The sequence below is a fragment of the Pithys albifrons genome, chromosome 10, assembly GCF_047495875.1.
Source record: "Pithys albifrons albifrons isolate INPA30051 chromosome 10, PitAlb_v1, whole genome shotgun sequence".
Taxonomy (NCBI): Eukaryota; Metazoa; Chordata; class Aves; order Passeriformes; family Thamnophilidae; genus Pithys; species Pithys albifrons.
In genome coordinates this window covers 10,953,912-10,972,272 of record NC_092467.1, presented here as the reverse complement: position 1 = coordinate 10,972,272, position 18,361 = coordinate 10,953,912, and the positions used below count along the sequence as shown (strand labels likewise).

At 38.1% G+C, this 18,361-nt stretch overlaps 1 protein-coding gene across 2 annotated transcripts; it reads left to right on the top strand.

The window, feature by feature from the left end:
• The first annotated feature begins 1,190 nt into the window (after nt 1–1,190).
• On the top strand, nt 1,191–18,234 carry ZBTB41 (zinc finger and BTB domain containing 41). 2 transcript variants are annotated; one of them, XM_071564875.1, is made up of 11 exons: nt 1,191–1,280; nt 1,902–3,137; nt 4,244–4,451; nt 5,107–5,176; nt 7,544–7,691; nt 8,395–8,524; nt 8,864–8,959; nt 9,466–9,572; nt 11,020–11,125; nt 12,149–12,237; nt 13,005–18,234. In XM_071564875.1, exons 2-11 carry the CDS (start codon nt 2,015–2,017, stop codon nt 13,646–13,648), a joined length of 2,721 nt encoding a protein of 906 aa, XP_071420976.1. In that variant the 5' UTR covers nt 1,191–1,280; nt 1,902–2,014; the 3' UTR covers nt 13,649–18,234. The 2 variants fall into 2 exon arrangements, with proteins under 2 accessions (XP_071420976.1, XP_071420977.1); XM_071564876.1 differs by having other exon boundaries at nt 1,197–1,280; nt 1,934–3,137.
• Nucleotides 18,235–18,361: the final 127 nt, after the last annotated feature.

Genomic DNA, 18,361 nt, shown 5'->3' with positions numbered 1-18,361 from the left:
AACAAAATTAAAGCTGGGCAAGCACAAGCAACATCCTAAAAGAGCAGATGCCTCAGAGATAAGTAGATTTTTGTCTTGAGTACAAGAAAGCCATAGTAATATTGATTGCTCTATTTATATTGATGACATTGTTTCACTTCAGAAGTAATAACTAAATGAAAGAACGGATGCCACTTAAAATATTTGAAATAGTTTATTTATATTAAAGTATAATTTGATTGTAATATTCTATTACAAATGAAAAAAGCAAGATAATTGTAGGCTTTAATGAAAATGCAGGGCTGAGAGTACAGGCAGTACAGCAACATTCGGGTCAATAACAAATGCTTTGAGAATTTTCTTTTTTTTTTTTTTAAATGCAACACCTGCGAGTCATGCTGTGTTTGTTGTGCTGGGTGAAAGCCAGTGTCAATTTACAGGTCATAAATACAGAATACATGCAGTGGAATAAAGTTTAATCCTTCTTCAAAGCTGTCAGGGAAATAACTCCATTTTCGGTGTCACCTTGTCACTAGCAATTGGTTATCCTGGGAAGGATGGGGATGGAATGCACCAGAGGCCGAGAGCCTTCCCTGTGCTGCTGAACTGCACACTGTGTGATCGGCCTGGGCACACAGTGGAAGTCCTTTTCTCTTTGCACTTTCCTAACACAGAATTCTAGTTCTGTGCTCCAAAATTACATGACAAACATGCATTAAAACAAGTGATAGAGTAGTTCTTTACAAGTGTGCATTAGACAATTGCCTTGTATGTTAAGTTCACGAGCTACAGGAAGCATGAGAACTGGGAACTTCACAAGTCCTTATGCAAAGTGCTGCGAAGTCCTCGAGCAAGAAGGCAAACAGGGCCGTACTGCGAGCAGCTAGGCCGGCCCGAGGCACTGGCATTGGCGCTGCCGCTGTTCCAGCGGGCGCTGCCGCTGTTCCAGCGGGCACTGCCGCCTTCTACACGCGAATTGCGCCCGCCGGGCCGCAGCCTGCCGTGTGCCGTGTGCCCCGAGCCGGCCCCGTCCGCCGCCCGACCCCGCTGCGGAGGCGGTGGCGGCGGTGGCGGGAATGGCGGTGGCGGGAATGGTGGTGCTGGTGGCGGGAATGGCGGTGGCGGTGGCTCGGCCCGCGCAGCCGCGCTGCGGTTCCCGCTCGGGGCTCGGAAGCGCCGCCGTGACCCGCTGACGCGCGCGGCGGGGCCCGGAAGCGGCGGGCGCGGAGCCGGGCTGGGGGCAGCGGCCTTGTGCGGCCGAGCGGGGCCGGGGAGCGGTCGGGGAGCGCCCGGCGGCGCAGGTGCGTGAGGCGACACCTCGGGAGCAGCGCGAGGGCAGCGAGCCGGGCCGGGCTGGGGCGGCGGGCGCGGCCATTTTAAGTGCGGCGGGTCCGGCGCGCACTCTGCGCCCCGCGCTCGGTCCCGCGGGTGCCCCTCGGCGCGGCCCGGCCCTGGGCGCCGGGACAAAGGCGGCGGCCCCGAGCCGGCAGCGCGGCCCCGGGCGCACACAAGGCGGGGACAGAGGGCCCCATCGCCTTGCAGGCGCCGGGCGGGTCCGGGCCGGCCCGAGGAGGAGCTGGGGCGGCTCTGCCCCGTCAGGGTTAAACAGAAGACGAACGCGGCCGCGGTGTAATAATAACAACAGTGCACGCCCGTCCCGTAGCGCCGCGCAGGCTAAATACGTCCGGGAGCCGAAGGCAGCCACCCCCGGCCGCCGCCTTAGAGCTAAGAATAGGTAGTGTCAACTCACTGGCTCCGAAGAGGTTATGCCATGGTCTGGAACGCAGAGAGAATAGAGCTTAGTGATGTAATAAAAAAACGAGTTATGCAGGATAGATCAGAGTGAAATACAGAAAGCATCACTAAAAAAAGGATGTAGTGCTCAAGCGCTAAGAGTAATTTTTATCATGGTTCTTTTGCAGAGTATGAAATTACTGTTGCATGTTTTGTTAAGGTTCAGAGCAGAACCAAGTCTTCACAGGAATTCTTTGCTGATCACCTATGAAACTCCTGATCTTGAAGTTCCGCTTTTGCAATGAGGAAAAGGAGGCGGCTCGCTGCAAGTCTAAATGAAAAGGTTCATTTTGGCCATGACAAAGATACTTCAGAGCAGATTCTTCTAGTGGATCGTGCGCAAGAAATTGCCTCAAAATCTGAAGAAATAGCTCCTGCAGATCGGTGTGAATCTTCCCAAGAGCTTTTACCGTCACCAGAACAAAGGAAGCTCCTAAGCTCATTGCAGTATAACAGAAATCTACTTAAATACTTGAATGACGATAGACAGAAACATCCATCATTTTGTGATCTACTCATAATCGTAGAAGGAAAAGAATTTTGTGCTCACAAAGTTGTTGTGGCTGTGGGGAGTAGTTATTTTCATGCCTGTTTGAGCAAAAATCCAAGCACTGATGTGGTCATATTAGATCATGTAACTCATTCTGTGTTTCAGCATTTGCTTGAGTTTCTCTACACCTCGGAGTTTTTTGTGTATAAAAATGAAATTCCATTAGTGCTGGAAGCAGCAAAGTTTTTAGATATCATAGATGCAGTGAAGTTACTAAATAATGAATGTGTTTCTAATGTACAGACTGATGTGGTAACTGATGCACCTACACCAGTAGAAACACTCAGTGAACTGAAAGGTAAACTATTAAATAGTCATCAGTGCACTTTTTGTGGTCGAAGTTTCTGTTACCAGAAGTCCTTAGCAAATCATTTGACTAAAGCCCACCCATCCTTTTCAGTGGAAAAAAAACATGGGTTAAAAATGCTTGAGAAGGCCAGCTTTTCCACTAGACACTCTACGAGAAGCCGTAAGTGTCCAGCCAAGTTTGATATCAGTGACAATGAAAGTGGTGATGCCTCTGACAGCCATTTGGAAAAAGTCAATTCTGGCAAGGAGACATTGGATAGAAGTGAATTTGAAGACAGTGAAAGTGAATGCAATGTGGATGAAGAGGGACAGAAAGAGGAAATGTCAGGTGAAGATTCAGAATTTGAAGAACAAAGCGAAAAAGAACAGAATGATACTGAAGAGGGTTCTGAGGCTGTTGATTCACTGGGGAATATTCCTGAAGGCTTAGCTCCAGTCATCATTCAAAGCGGTAGCAAAAAACTACTGCAGTGTCCCAAGTGTGACAAAAAATTTGATCGAATAGGTAAGAGTGAATTAGGTTGATTTTGTTTCTGTTTACCATGTGGTGGTGCTCTTTGTGTGGGAAACAAACCAAGCTTTTTCGGTCTTGGAGAGTGAATTTCTGAATTCATATTGATCCAGTGTGGTGCTAATTTTCTTACACGTATTCTGTTACTGTGTTTGTGGTGCTAAACAGTTTCAGTAAATTATCTGAGTGTATTATTTGAAAGATCTGCAATTCTAAATTTGTTTCTCTTTCACTGCTCTGGATTCTGATTGTTAGCAAGGTGCATAAAAGCAGAGCTACTGTGCAGAAATGAATAGCTTGTGAGTATTTAGGGTTGTAATGGTACACCTTGGTTTTGCACACAGTGGAAATTCGTTTCTCTTTGCATTTTCCTAACTTAGAATTCGAGTTCTGTTCTCAAAAATAGATGAAAAATGTGCATTAAAACAAGTGATACATATTTTTATAAGCTTGTATTATAATAGACAATTGACTTGTAGGTTAAATTTACGAGCTACAGAAGCTCATAAATTTATAGTAATACACATGCATATTCTACCAAGACCAAATAAAATCCAATACAAAGCAGAAAGCCTGCTATTGACTTGAAGTGGGTGGATCTGTAGTGTAGGATGGAATTCTCTCCTCAGGAAAAGACTGGCAAACAGAAGAGGGAATACAAGCAGTATGAAAGAAATGAGAGAGTAGTATTTTTTTATGGTAATATGTTGGGTCCCAAATACAGACAACACGCAAGGGGCTCTATCATTGATTCAGTGTTTGGTATTCTGCAAAGGTACTTGACAGTCAGTGTAATGAAGGAGTGGTAGTATAACTTGCGGTACTTCGGACTGTGCTGTGGGTTTGAACAAGCGTGACTCGTAACCCTGGCACAGATCTAACACTGAGATGGAAGTGTATGGAAGAACCTTGGATCAAACACACAGGTGAGCACTGTGCAGCTGTCAGTGGTGAAAACCTGTAGGAATCTTTAGATGCCTGTGGGGGTTACTTCAAGTTTGACTGCATTTCAGAGAGAGATTATTGAACCAGCTCCAAACCTGTGTATTGTAGGTGATACCTGTATCACTTCATGCTAACAGATTTTTTTTGTTATACAGGCAAGTATGAGAGCCATACACGTGTGCACACGGGTGAGAAGCCTTTTGAATGTGATATATGTCACCAGCGCTACTCAACAAAGTCCAACCTGACGGTGCACAGGAAGAAACACTCTAGTGACACTGACTTTCACAAAAAGGAACACAAATGTCCCTACTGCAATAAGCTGCATGCAAGCAAAAAAACTTTAGCAAAGCATGTGAGGAGGCAAGTATGAGCAAGTGTCTCTGACATTTCATTTTAAAAGTGGCATATTCTGCCTTATTTTTATAACTGTTTTTTCAAATAAGTATCTTTTCAGGGGGCATGGGCATTTAGCAGTATCACCTAACCTGCCCTAAGTTTCTGTGGGAGTTCTGCCATAGGTTTTCTTTAAAAGTTTTACAATCTTTTAGATTAGCTAGCACAGTCAGAACACATCAGTCTTAATAATTGCCTGTGCTGCTTTTTATTTGGAGGCAGAATAAAATACCTTCTCTGGTTTTAGATGTGAATGCTTTACTTTCAATGATAATAAGTAGCCAAAACATTTCCATGCACATTTTTTAGGTTTGTTTATGACATGCTTAATTTAAGGTATTTACATACTGCTTTTTTATTTCCTTTGTAAATATCCATAAGGCATTATAATTGCAACTGTCCTCTGTCTTATCAAGGGTCTTGCAAGCTTCTACAGGAGTCCATAGTCAACACTGCTTTTCAGTTAATTGTGCCATTAGAATTGTTTCAGTGTCAGTATTCTGTTCTGAGGGTGTGGTAATCAACTCTCATGACATAGAGAGTTTAGAAATAGATATTTAGTACTTGTATGATCTTCATCTTGGAAAGCTATGACTACTTTCAGCTTCTGTCTTTTTCCTAGGTTTCACCCAGAGAATGTACAAGAATTTCTTTCTATCAAGAAGATAAAGAGTGAAGGTTGGAAATGTGATGTAAGTAATCCTTCAGTACTTTTTGTTTATATATAGAGTCTGTGTTTTGTGAACTTGAGTGAAAATACGATAAATATGTTAAATCTCAGAAGGCTTTGTGAGTGATGGTATACATTTCTGCTGTGTGCTGATTTAAGGACTGAACGTTGTCTGCATGTACAGCCTCTGGTCAGGTAGATAATACCAATCTCAATTCCAAAATAGAGGCTGTATTTTTTAATGTGATCAGTTATAACTTACTCAAATACATCAGTTTGCAGATGATTAGACTTGAATGTTATGAATACTTTTAAAACAGTAGTTGCTGTCCTGTTAATTATGCACATCAAGCACTGATTATAAAGTATACTGTTCTAGGAAGGCTCTCTCAATAGTGAGGAAAAAATATGTTAAATATGAAACACTTTTACATTTAGCCACATATGCACGTCTACAGAGTTGTAAATTTGTACTAAATTTATCGCTAGTTGTAAAATCATAGAATACTTCCCTTGATTTTCCCCAGAATAGGTTTATATGTGTGAAACTACATCTACTCTAAGAAGGAGTGTGTAGAATTTCCCTTCTCTGTCTGTGTGCTGCTAAGTAATGTTTTAAAGTTTCAAATGTGGGCTTTTGTTGTTTATGTTTTTTTTAAGGGAATTGGTTTACTTTCTGTCTTTCAGGACAGCTGTTTTTTAATATAAGCTGCTGTATGCCCCTGTATGTCTGTAATATTAGGTGCCCTAACATAATTAATAACCTAGCTTTGTCTGGGAACTTTCACCTGTAAACATGTAGGAGGAGGCTGGGAGATAGCAACTGTAGGAATTTGTCATGTTCATTCCCTTGGTGGTGGGACCATGATTGGAGGTACTACATGGTTGACTAAGATGAAATTCGATTGTGTGAACATCACAGATTCTGTTTGTTACTAGATAAGAAACATTAACATTTGAGTAATCAATCATGCAACATTGTTTATGTTCAGTCTGGGGAAAATATGCTTACCAGATGAGTGATTTGATAAACTTCACTTTCTGTTTGTTTTTTTTTCCCTTGAAAACTGTAAGTAAAATTTTTTTAAAATGTGAGCTGCTGCTCTTTTACAGCTCCTGTGCATTGAAAATGTGCTTGAATTAAAAGGAGGGTTAGAATTTTAGCTTTTATAGCAGCCAGAGATTTAACAGAACCCTTGGGTGTGGTGCTCTTACTTTGTTTTCAGGTTGTGTGGTATGTTCTGAGAGCTGAGGTGCCACAGATAGAAACGGCAGGATTCACTCAGGTCTGTTGGTTTATGCTGTAGTTGGTGTGAACACCAGGATTTAGTGGCCATACTTTAATCCTTGAGGAATATGAGCAAATTAACAGAAGCAATAGAATATTAATAGTAAAGAAAAGCGAGAAAGCTATTATACTTTCTCCAGGTATAGGATTTTCTTACACCTATATTTAACATGACTGAGTTTTTAAACAAATAAAGCTGTTGCTTTTGCTTTCCTTGTTCAGGTGTCCTCTGAGAAACTGGTTGCAGGATTTAATGTATGGGAATTAGGTAGTACTAAATTCAGCCATTACAAACAATGGGAAGAGTTTCACAGTGAAATCAGTGAGCACTGTGTTGATTTATGTTGAAGCATAGGACCCTGATGGTAAATTGTAATACCTGGTTTGAACTGTGTCTTCAGTTCCATAATTGTTTTGCATACTTACTTTAATCACTGCGACTAATTCTTGTACATTTAAGCTTTGGTTAATCTGAAAACAGTACTGAAAAGCTCACATAATTGTAGCCTTGTGAAGGTTCTCTAGTCCTAAAATAATATTTGAGTTATATATTTTTGTTGGTATTGGCACTTTCTCTTTAATACTCACTGTCAGAGGAAATAAAGGAACAGGTTATACATGACTCTGGTTCTACAGTGACTTATACTACAGCATTTTTTACCATAGTCCTACTGAGCTATTTCAACATCCAAACCCAAGCCAAAGCTATTTGCTTATTTTTCCATTGGGTTATTTTCTGCTGAGTTAGTGTATTGGAACACCCTAGGAAAAGAGTCTGGTAAGTGCTGGAGTCAGTAGAAAGAAGAAGCGGGAAGGAACTTGTAACTCCATGCAGGAGTTGGAAGTGCTCTGATTTAGGCTGCCGTGGATCTGCATTCTAATTTATGTAGTACAATCCACGGTGGTTTATATAGAACACAGGTCAGTTTGGATGTTGACTGCAAGGCTTTACAGATAGGGATAGAGTAGGCTTTTGAAGAATATGTACTTAATCTTACAGTGGTGCAGAGAACAGATGAAATTAACTGTAAAGAGTTTATGAATAGGAAAAACGTCTGGTTATAATTGATGTATCTTTGACAAAGTGTGTTATCATTTTAGATTTGTAAGAAATCTTTCACTCGAAGACCTCATTTAGAAGAGCATATGATCCTTCACACTCAGGATAAACCCTTCAAGTGTACCTATTGTGAAGAGCATTTTAAATCACGGTTTGCGAGACTGAAACATCAAGAAAAATTCCATCTCGGTATAGAAACCTCCTTCTGACATGTAAACAATAGATTAAAAGTAAAACCTTACTCCACCACTGTATGTTCTGATCAGTCTAGTTTCCACCTCACCTCCTTTTCCAGTTCTCTCTTCCAGATTTACGGGAGAGTTGTTTGAGGTTCTTTTGTTGGTTGGGCTTTACTTTTCTGTTCAGCTGTCTTTTGAGGCATTCTGTTGTGCCTAATAAGGTAAAAAATTTTGAGGAGGAAGAAGAATTAAGGTTAGTTTGATTTTAAATCTGTTTTTGCATGAAAATAATTTTCAGCTATGGAGTGAGATCCTTCCTGAAGTTTTCAAAAGACCTTTTCCTTTCATCCTGAAGTATTCTGAAGACTTTTTTATTCCTACTAATTATTTCTGCCAGGTAGGAACTAGATTGCTGATCGTAATAGGAATTTGGTATTTCAAGCTGTTCAAGTGGGCTTAATTACTTTTGACTATCAATTCTAAATTTTTGCTTTACAGTAATGAAATCTGCCAAAATACCAAGTATTAGGAATAGCTTACCTGAGCAAAATGTGCACAAACTCTAGTTAAAGTATGCTGACTGTATTAAACATAATTAGTTAGACAAATTTTTTGTTTGTAAATGGATGAGAGTTTTCACAAGTAACCAGTCTGTGCATCTTGTTTAGTTTAACTGACAGTTAATACTGCTGTTTGTATCTGTCTGCTTGTAGGGCCTTTTCCTTGTGATATTTGTGGCCGTCAGTTTAATGATACAGGAAATCTGAAGCGCCATATAGAATGTACTCATGGGGGAAAGAGGAAATGGACATGTTTCGTCTGTGGAAAATCCGTCAGGGAACGGTGAGAAGTGGAGTGACTACTTGAACTTCGGCCGAACAAAGAAATATTTAGCATACTTTGATATTGAATATGTTTTGGCTTTGAGTTTTTCACATAAATGGGACCCTTTCAGAGGGGTAGTGTAGTAAAAGGTGGTGTCAGCGCCAAAGGTAACCTGTGACATTCTGATCACCTCTAAAATTAAGGGTGACAGCTGTAGGTGATTAGTTATAAGGTGCAACCATACTAAGCAAGTCTTCACTAAAGGTTCCTGTGTTTTGCAAAATCATCTTGCTTTGTTTGGGAAAGGTGCGAGCCGGACATTGCTTAAAATTAAATTTTACTGCCTTTGTTACACAGAACAACTTTGAAAGAACATCTGAGAATTCACAGTGGAGAGAAGCCTCATCTTTGCAGTATTTGTGGGCAGAGTTTTCGTCATGGAAGCTCTTACAGGTATAGATGTTTATTAAACAAGCTGCTAAGCTGTTTTGTTTATTTGGTGATATATACACATTAATGTTATCAATATAACTCTTTGTAATGAATGTGTTTTGATGCAACTCTGAGAGCATTAGTAAATGCTCTAACCATGATTAAATATTGAAAATACATTAATAATCTGTAAGAAATAATTTTTAACACGCTACTGGCCTAAACACAGTGTCCTCTACAAATCTTGTGTCAAACCTGACCTTGCACATCTTAAACTTTTGCATCTTTGTTATTCAGAGAGAAAATAATCAGAGGACTAAAATATTCTACTAAATTAATGACACATATGAGAGTTCAGCTCTGTTCTCTCTTGCTTTCAAGAGTTTTAAGTGTACCTCAACTGAAAGTTAATTCCTGATACTTATGTGAAGCACTAAAGACTGGGTTTTGTGATATTTTGCACTGAATTAGCAGTACAGATTATGTTAACAAAACTGCATTTTATGATTATGACTATAAATATGCAGACTTCATCTAAGAGTCCACCATGATGACAAGAGATATGAATGTGAAGAATGTGGCAAAACATTTATTCGTCATGACCATCTGACAAAACACAAAAAAATACATTCAGGTAAGTATTTTCTTTGAAAATTGTCTTCAAAATTATTATTTTGAAATAAAACCAAGTAAAAAATTAATTATGGATTTTGTTTTCAGTACATGCATTGGTTTAGGCCTTATAAAAGTTCCTCTCACTGTTCTTAAGGGCTGTTATATAGGGTTAATCATCCATGTTTTTAAGGTTTAAAAGTCAAGTGTCTCCTCCATGTTAACACAAAAAGCTGAGGGACAGTCAAAAACATGTAACACTGAATTGCTTTAAAATTAATAAATAAAAAAAGCAAAAGTGAAAAAAGGAGGATTTTTTAATGAGCTCAGATTTCTTTTTTTTAATAGCAATTGTGTGAAACATTATTACCACAACACAGAAGAAGCTGTCACAGTCTCTGTCACAAAGTTTGTACACTGATCACTTTAATGGAAGAATCAAAGAGGTGGTTCTAAAGGCTCTGTTGTGGGAAAGAGGGAAGGAAGGAAGATTAAGGAGGTCAGTCCTGAGAACAGCCAGATGGGGATGATCAGGAGAAAGGAAAAAATCTGTTGCACTGAGAGCAGAAAGGCTGTCAAATGTATAGGAAGAGCAAAGATTCAGCAGTGACTTTTTCAGAACTGGATCCATGGAGAATATGGCCTTCTAGGAGGCAAAATACTTTCTAAGTGGCATGGAAATATGAAAGTGATCAGAGTCTAAACTTCCTGAGCCTTTATTTTGAAGGACAGCTTCTTTTTTGGTGTTTGAAATCATTTCTGCTATCAAATAAAGAAATCTTTGAAAACTCAAAGTAAAAAAAAAAAATCCTCTTTTCTGCTCTATTTGCTTTTCCCCCTCTAGAAAGTTACATTCTTTGACTGTCAATACTCCTCCTACTTATATGAGAAGAAATATTCTGCCACTTTGTGGAAGAACTCAAGATGACTCAAAAGAATCAGGATACTTTTAAGCAGCAGCATGAAAGAAAAAGGTAACTATGTAAGTCAGGATAATTAAAAAGATAAGTACTGTGGTGTAATTTTAAGTTCTAAAAATTAGTAGCTGAGAATCATTTCTGTTTCAGTGAGCTTTTCTTTTAAAATAGCTGAATTATTGAAGATACCACATTTCAGGGCACAATAAAGGGAGTGCATTCCTAGTCATTCACTTCTACTTCTCATGTAGTGGCTGTCTGAGGAGCTGCCTCTTGACTTAGACATGAATTTCTTTGTAGGAATGGCAAATGGTCATATGTGATATGTGATGGTCATATATAACAAGTGGTAAAAATCCTGATAGAACCAACATACTTCCTGAATTTTGTTTTAGGATAACAGAGAATCTTTCTGCAAATAAGGCATGGAAGAGCTTGATTGACTGAACTTTGGAAACATAAGTCTACTGTATATGGTATAATTACAGCTCTTGGACATTTAATAAGTTCCAAAAAGATTTAACCAAAATTCATTGAATTTTTCCTTTGCAGGTGAAAAAGCACATCAGTGTGAGGAATGTGGAAAATGTTTTGGCCGTAGAGATCACCTTACTGTTCATCATAAAAGTGTACATCTAGGAGAAAAGGTCTGGCAGAAGTAAGTGTGGGTTTTCTACACCTGCATAAGTACTTCTCTACTGTAAGTGATTTTATTAGGATGTTTGAGCAGAATTCTAGTAGTCTGTGTGTTTATCATGCCTGTTACCATAGTCTTGATAGACATATTACAGTTTGAAATGCATGGTAAAAAACTGCCTTCACAATTTAAGCAAGATGTTGTCTTTGTAGCATAATTAAGTAAATAAAAGTATTAAAAGGATCAAGTTTTAATCTGTCAATTATCTGTCTCAATGTTGCTCTAAATTGATGGTTTGCTGTAATACTGTCATTGCAGACTAGTTAAGACTGAATTATTAGTCCTTATGTAAAGCACTCTGAGAATTATCCCACACTTAAGGTATTTTAGAAGCTGGCAGCAGATTAGTGACTGAAAGTAGGTGAAAAACTTGGAAACCAGAGTTATGACTGTAAATTGAAAATGCAATAGGGTTTTAAAATTCTTGAGCTCTAAATATAAGCCTTTCAGAGATTTGAAATAAACAGACCTAATTGTTTTTCAAATTATGTGTTTTAACTGTTAGTATTCATTAGTGTTGTGTAGAAGCTATTGTAGATGTGTCTGTGTTAAAAGGACAGCACATTGTCTACTTTTTCTCTTGTTTTGTTCTCCTTGGTAGGCAGAAGCCTTCTTAGAAATTCTGCCATTTTTAGAACCTTATTGGTGACCTAATTCTATGAAAGTGAAAGCTCCTTGTGGATGTTGGGCAAAAAATGTTACTCAAGGATATTTTGGGGGTCAGAAAAGAAATTTTAGTGGCTTGTGCTCTTTGAATACTCAAGTGCCATCCCAACAGAGAATAAGACTGAATATCAAAAAAAATCTATTTGACATTATTGGTATGTAGATGCTAAGAAATAGGAACATAAGTGAGGAAATTTCGAAACTTTGATATCTAGTTATTTTGCAGTTAAAGATTTCAAAAAGGGCTGTGCACAAGCTTTATTGTTAGTTGGTTACAAAAAAAAGCATCTAACATGAAATGTCTTTTCTTCTTTAAAGATATAAAGCAACATTTCACCAGTGTGAAGTCTGTAAGAAAGTTTTTAAAGGGAAATCGAGTTTGGAAATGCATTTTAGGACACATTCAGGTAAAAATAAAGTAAACTCCAACAAACCCACAAAACATGTAGGAATGTATTTTTATGCAGCAGTGTTGATACAGTTATTTAATTCATTGTGGTTGTTGAGCACTCAGGGCAAGAGTAGGAGAAAGCAGCAAGACTTTATTCATTCTCATATATTGGTCATTTCTGAATTCTGCTCTCTGAATGTATCAGCCAAAATACTGATAATCCTCAGCACAGGTTTGTGATACACTCTCTACTCTTTTAGTTTACTGCTGTGTGTTCTTGCACAATTTACCCAGATCCTCTAAATACTTCTGTGGTCCAGAGATTATTACATTTCAAGTGGTAATCTAAACAAGGATTTGAACTGCCTTTGGAAAGGGCTATGTCCTTTCTGTTTGACTTTGTCTTTCCTTCCTAATGTTTAGGAAAATCATTGTAATTTTGAAATACATAGAAGTACAAACTGAGCTCACTTAATACCAGTATCACAACAGTTTAAACACTGTTATTTTTTATTTCATTTATAGTCTTACATAAATCCAAAGTTTTGAGATAATTTTGTGTAAGGAGAAGATGCAATATAACTTCAGTATGTCAATATAACTTCTAAACAAACTTCTGATGGCTGTCTTGATTCCAAAATCGATGCTAAACATGCATTCCTTGTTTTCACTAAAATTGTTTTATTCTAGGTTTCTGTGCCATGAGCCATGTAGATATTTGCATATTTATGTGTGATTGGGTGTTACTCAGAATAATTAATTTTTACTTCTCTGTCTTTTCAGGTGAGAAACCCTACAAATGTCAAATCTGTAATCAGTCTTTTAGAATTAAGAAGACATTAACGAAACACATGGTCATTCATTCAGATGCTCGACCTTTTAATTGCCAACACTGCAATGCAACATTTAAACGAAAAGACAAGCTGAAATATCATATTGATCATGTTCATGGATCAAAGGCTGCAGAAGAGGCATTAGCATCTTGTCCAGAGGAAAAGCTGGTCTCCTTACCAGTGCAGTACACCTCTGATGACAAAGTGTACCAAGCTGAGGCTAAAGAGTATGTGGAACAGTCCAAAGCATATCAGTCAGAAGCCAAAACTTTGCTCCAGAATGTATCCACAGAAGTGTGTGTGCCTGTGACTCTGGTACCAGTTCCGATGTCTGAGCCGCAGGCAGAGCTGGTGCCGCATCCTGCTCAGTCCCACAGCATTCTTTCCCCACAGCCTGGGCAGGCAGAGTATCAGCGAGCCACAGATCTGACATTTCTAGAGAAATACACTCTTACTCCACAACCTGCAAATATTGTTCATCCTGTAAGGCCTGAGCAAATGTTGGATCCCAGAGACCAGTCGTATCTTGGAACTTTACTGGGGCTCGATTCAACTCCTGCCGTACAGAATATTGTAAAAAATGAACATTCATGATCAGACCATAACATTCCACCTAATTTACTAAGCCATTAGCCACCTGAAGGCCCATATGGCAAATAAGATTTATATTTTATATTTTATTTGGACTCATAAGTCTGCATAGTTTTGGAAAAACAATTTGTTTACATAGTATTTGAACATTAGGCACATTTTGATGCATACTGAAAGAAAGAGTGTTTCTTGTGAGTTTAAGAGTTTTTAAAAATCTTACAGATGTCTTTAAAATAAGATATCTTTTAAGGATAGTGGCTGAAAAATGTCATTACATATCTGGCTATTAATTTAAAAAAATTGCCTTTCTGCATCTCACTTTAAGTTGTTTTCAGTGTAATAGAAAGCATTCTGAAGGAATAAGGACTATATCAATTTCACTAGAATTTATAAGCGTGGGTAGGGCTATAAAACCCAAACATTGAATTATGTTTCACACAGAAATTAATATATGATTTTACTTGAACCCTCAGGCATTTTTGCAGGGTTTTAAAGTTGGCTGGACTCTGGAGCCTAGCCAGTGAATACAGGCACTAGGTTCTTCTGAAAAGGGATTCTGTGATACTTAAGACACTAAACAGGGTGTTCAATCATCCCCCTGACCATAGTTAAGCCTCTTAGTTCTTCATTGATCTCTAATATTGAATAATATGGGAAGACTAGACAATGATATTGTCTTTCTGCACTTAGTTCTATATGGTTTCAATATGCATTTTTTTCTTCCTTTTTCAATCTTGTTTGTCTTCTAAAGTGTACCCCACACTTTGACTTTGAAAGAAAAGGAAGTATTTGCAAGGTCATTTTAATCTATGAACTGTCACAAAGGATAGGCATCGTTCATCCTTATTAGAACATAAGTTATATCAGCGTCCCACATTAACCTGCTCATTTTCAGGTTATCTGATAGAGGAGAACTTTAAACACTGTTCCAGAACAGTGCTTGATTTCTATTTAAAAAAAGAAATAATCAGTAGTTATAAATCTCTTGTGAGTTGCTAATTAAATTGTTTCTTTCTCACTTTCTTGTACTGTGTTTATAAAACCAAAGTCAAACTCTTGCGAGTATTTTATATCTAATTATTTTTAGCTTTTTCTTTACTAAATATAAGAGTTTTTTTCCAAAAGAACTACAAGTCTGGCATCACTATGAAATCTAGTATAATTTAACCTCATCAAGTTTTCTGTTTTATGCCTACTTTAAAAATAATTGTGCTGTGTTTTTCTGGTGAATATGATGCCAAAGAATGTATCTGAATTTTATAATCTTCATAATTTCTCACAAGAATTACATAAAATGAGAACTAAGAGTCAAATTTTCTCTCAGTTTTCCCTATTCATAAATTATTAATTAATCTTTAAAGTGGGAAACTGGACTTGTATGTATAATTGTAACTGTTAAATTTATTCAATGACCTGAGCACAAATGAGCTGTGATGAAAGGCTCTCCTTATCATCACATTTCTACAAACTTATGACTGATGTGTATCATTTTAAACCGTATTCAGATACTTTGGTGTTAGATTCTGTTAATCCTCATCTACTTCATTGTTGAGCAGTTTGCAGGAGAGGGGCCAGAACTGCCTGAATGTTCTTATTTTGAAGCTTGTAACTAATGGATTCTTAACCTAAACACACCAAAGATTTCTGTTAGTTGTTAAATAGTGGCAGAGTTACAGTTTTAAGTGTTACCAATATTTAAATAGGATTGAGCCAAAGAAGCACAATAGAAGTCCTAAACTTTAAAAGTTCAGTTTCTAAAACAGGACTGCATATGTTTAACTGTTTGTATCTCTAAAGTAAAATTTAGAGCTGTGCTCTGGGAATGTTTAGACTGACATGCTGTAAATATATCTGTTAAGAAGCTGAAGAGTAGCAAATACACAGCAATAACAAGGCCATTGAATGCCACCATCTGAAAGGACACTATCAAGTACTACCCTTCCTGCTTTCGAACTCCACCTTCATCTACTTTCAAAATAAAACTGTTTCTGTCATCTTTACACTCCATGGCTTGAAAATGGCTAGTTTATGTGTAGTTTTCAAGTCGACATGTGTGTATCATATTCATATTATTGCGTGTGCATATGAAACATGATTTCTAATGTATTCGTAATTGTGCTGTTAAAGGTAACCCTCCCATCAATGCAGTCAGTGCAGTGCTCAGGCTCAAAAACCTAATTTTTTGTTATTTCTTGTCTTTTCTGTCCTATGTAGAAAAAGTTATTGTAGGATTCTGATGAAACAGTGGCTTAAAAGTAGTCGGTAACTAATTGTTTCTTTTAAAGTCCAGTCTGTTCAGAAGGCACTCTAGGAAAATACTAAAAGGGAATTTGGAGCATATTTACTTGATAATGTCCTTTTTAAAATTCTCACATATTTGTGCCTTTTATATATATTCTGAATAATGGCTTTTTCCCTAGTTCAGTTGTTTATTCATAAAACATTAAGGTCAATAACTTCCAAAGGGCTTCATGTTTTTGGGTGTCCAACAAGAACCGGACTATAAAAGGACTTGTTTTTCAGAAAAACAAGCACCCTATTTGCTGTTTGGGTGACCAGAATTACTAGTCATTCCTGGAAAAAATGACCTATTAGTTCTTTGGTGTTATTTTGTTTGCAGATAACCTTGCTAGTTGGTGTTTTTACCTGCTGGTCAGGCTGGATCATTGCCAGTTGACAGTGAAAGAAAATAGGAAAGCTTATGTGTTAGATACATAGTTTTTATTTTTATTTAATATCATGAGCTGTAATTCATATGGCTTTACATCTGTTTAAAATTCCTATATGAGCAAAGTAAAATTTTTGTGGACTGGTACTTTATCTGATCAGTGGAAGTACCTCCTTTCTGCTTGATGGAGGATAGTCCTTCCTAGGAGGACTGGAGTGGAAGGGCAGAGCTCTGCACCTTTGCAGCTGAATGGGTCGAAACTCCTTGGTGTCTGACACCTCCATTTTAATATGTATATGTACTCACCGGAGAGTCTGTCCTGTTGATCTGGAGGGTGCATTTAAAATAAAGGCTATGTTTTATCTGGCAGTCGTTGGCTCAGTTGAGCATTTATTGCCAAAGAAGGAAGAAGCAGGTGTCTCTTGAAAATATCTCTGGCACATCGCAAAAAATTGGTCTTTTCCACATGCTGCCCTTTGGAAAAAAGAATGGAGTTCGTGTTGGTACTCCAAACTGCGTGTGGTTCTGAGAACTTAACTGCACTTACTCGTTTCAAAATTGAATTCTGTAATTTTTACTATACAAATTTCTGGTTGTTAACTGGGTTACTGCCTTTAATTCTTTTAGTGGATTTTATGTTCAGTTTATTTATTTGTATTGGAATTTCCTCTTTGAGCACTGACACTTTTCTTACAAAGGTATGTCTCTGATGGGTTCTTTTCATGCTGAGTATCAGTCATTGTAATGGTGATATATCTTCTGTAAGGCTGTGGTTTCCTTAAATTTATAGTGCTACTTTAGTCTGGATTATAATTCAGGTTGTTATTTTTAAAGATGGGTCATGCCAGATCACGACAAAAGATTTATTTGCTCATCCAAGAGCAAAGCTCATTTCCCTAAAATGAATGTCAAAGAACATCCAGAACTGATGAACGCTTCGAAGCAATTGCCTCGCAATGTGCTTGATTGAACATGAAATGTGTTACAGACTGCTAAGGAATAAATGACCCTCAGGTTTTTCAGTTTAAAATATTTTGTCTGTAGTTCATGACTGTAGAATTACGAATTAATTCTGAGAAGTCTGTTTTAGATGAGTAGGTTTTTCCCCCTGAGAACAATAAGAAAGAAGTGAAATATTGAACATAACATGCCTACCTGGTCCAGAGCACCTGTTCCCATATGCCTGAGGCTTGAGGGGAGTGGAGTGCATTAATCTGTAGGTCCTTGTGACTCCTGTCACTGGCCCTTTCTCTGCAGTGCAGGCTCACAGTGGTTTGGGTGTGTCACCCTGTGCGTGTTGGGGAATGTCATTGACAGAATGTAATTAATGCAGGGCAGTCGCTTTGCTTAAGCCCGTATCTTGGTTTTAAAGGATTTGGTGGATTAAAGGTAAAAATACCAAAATTTTTTTTCAACCCCCATAACCATTTTGATCATGTTTAAATGTTGGTCCTTTTATATGAAAGAATAAAGTGAAAAGAACTCAGTATTTTGTCACTGGTAAATGAGATACTGTGTTTTAAATGTGATCTGTGCAGGTTGGTATTTTAGATGGAAGTCTTTTGAAGTTGTCTTTTTAGGGGAAATCCTTTCCTGTAAGGAGAAGTTAGGAAGCATACTGTAAACGTAGAAGTACTCAATCCTATGTGTAATTTTGTTTGCTATGGAAAGGTAAAGTTCTTTTGTCTTAACATTGTGTGCTTCACAGGATTTACTGCAAGGCTGCTTGTGTATGTTTTGATTTCTGCGCCCCCCCCCCCTTTTTTTTTTCCAAACAGCATAGAAACACAGTACTCTGTATGTCTTTCAATTTTAAAGCTCATGAAAGAGAAACAGACGGAGCGGATGTTTTCATCAAATTTGTGCGTGTCTCATTCTGCTCTTGATTTAAAAATATTTTGTAAATTAAATTTATTTAGGAAAAAAAAATCTTGGTTGTGCTTGATGTGTTATTTGGGGAGCTCTGGGGCACGGAGGTTTTACCGGGCGCCGTTATTTTTTTACTTAATGGCATGGCATGGCATGGCATGGCATGGCATGGCATGGCA

Excerpts from the sequence above, each read along its gene's own strand:
- ZBTB41 (XM_071564875.1), top strand. The coding sequence starts at position 2,015 with ATGAGGAAAAGGAGGCGGCTCGCTGCAAGTCTAAATGAAAAGGTTCAT. Across the intron at positions 4,452-5,106 it reads TTAGCAAAGCATGTGAGGAG|GTTTCACCCAGAGAATGTAC; the intron begins GCAAGTATGAGC and ends TCTTTTTCCTAG. Across the intron at positions 12,238-13,004 it reads GCATTTTAGGACACATTCAG|GTGAGAAACCCTACAAATGT; the intron begins GTAAAAATAAAG and ends CTGTCTTTTCAG.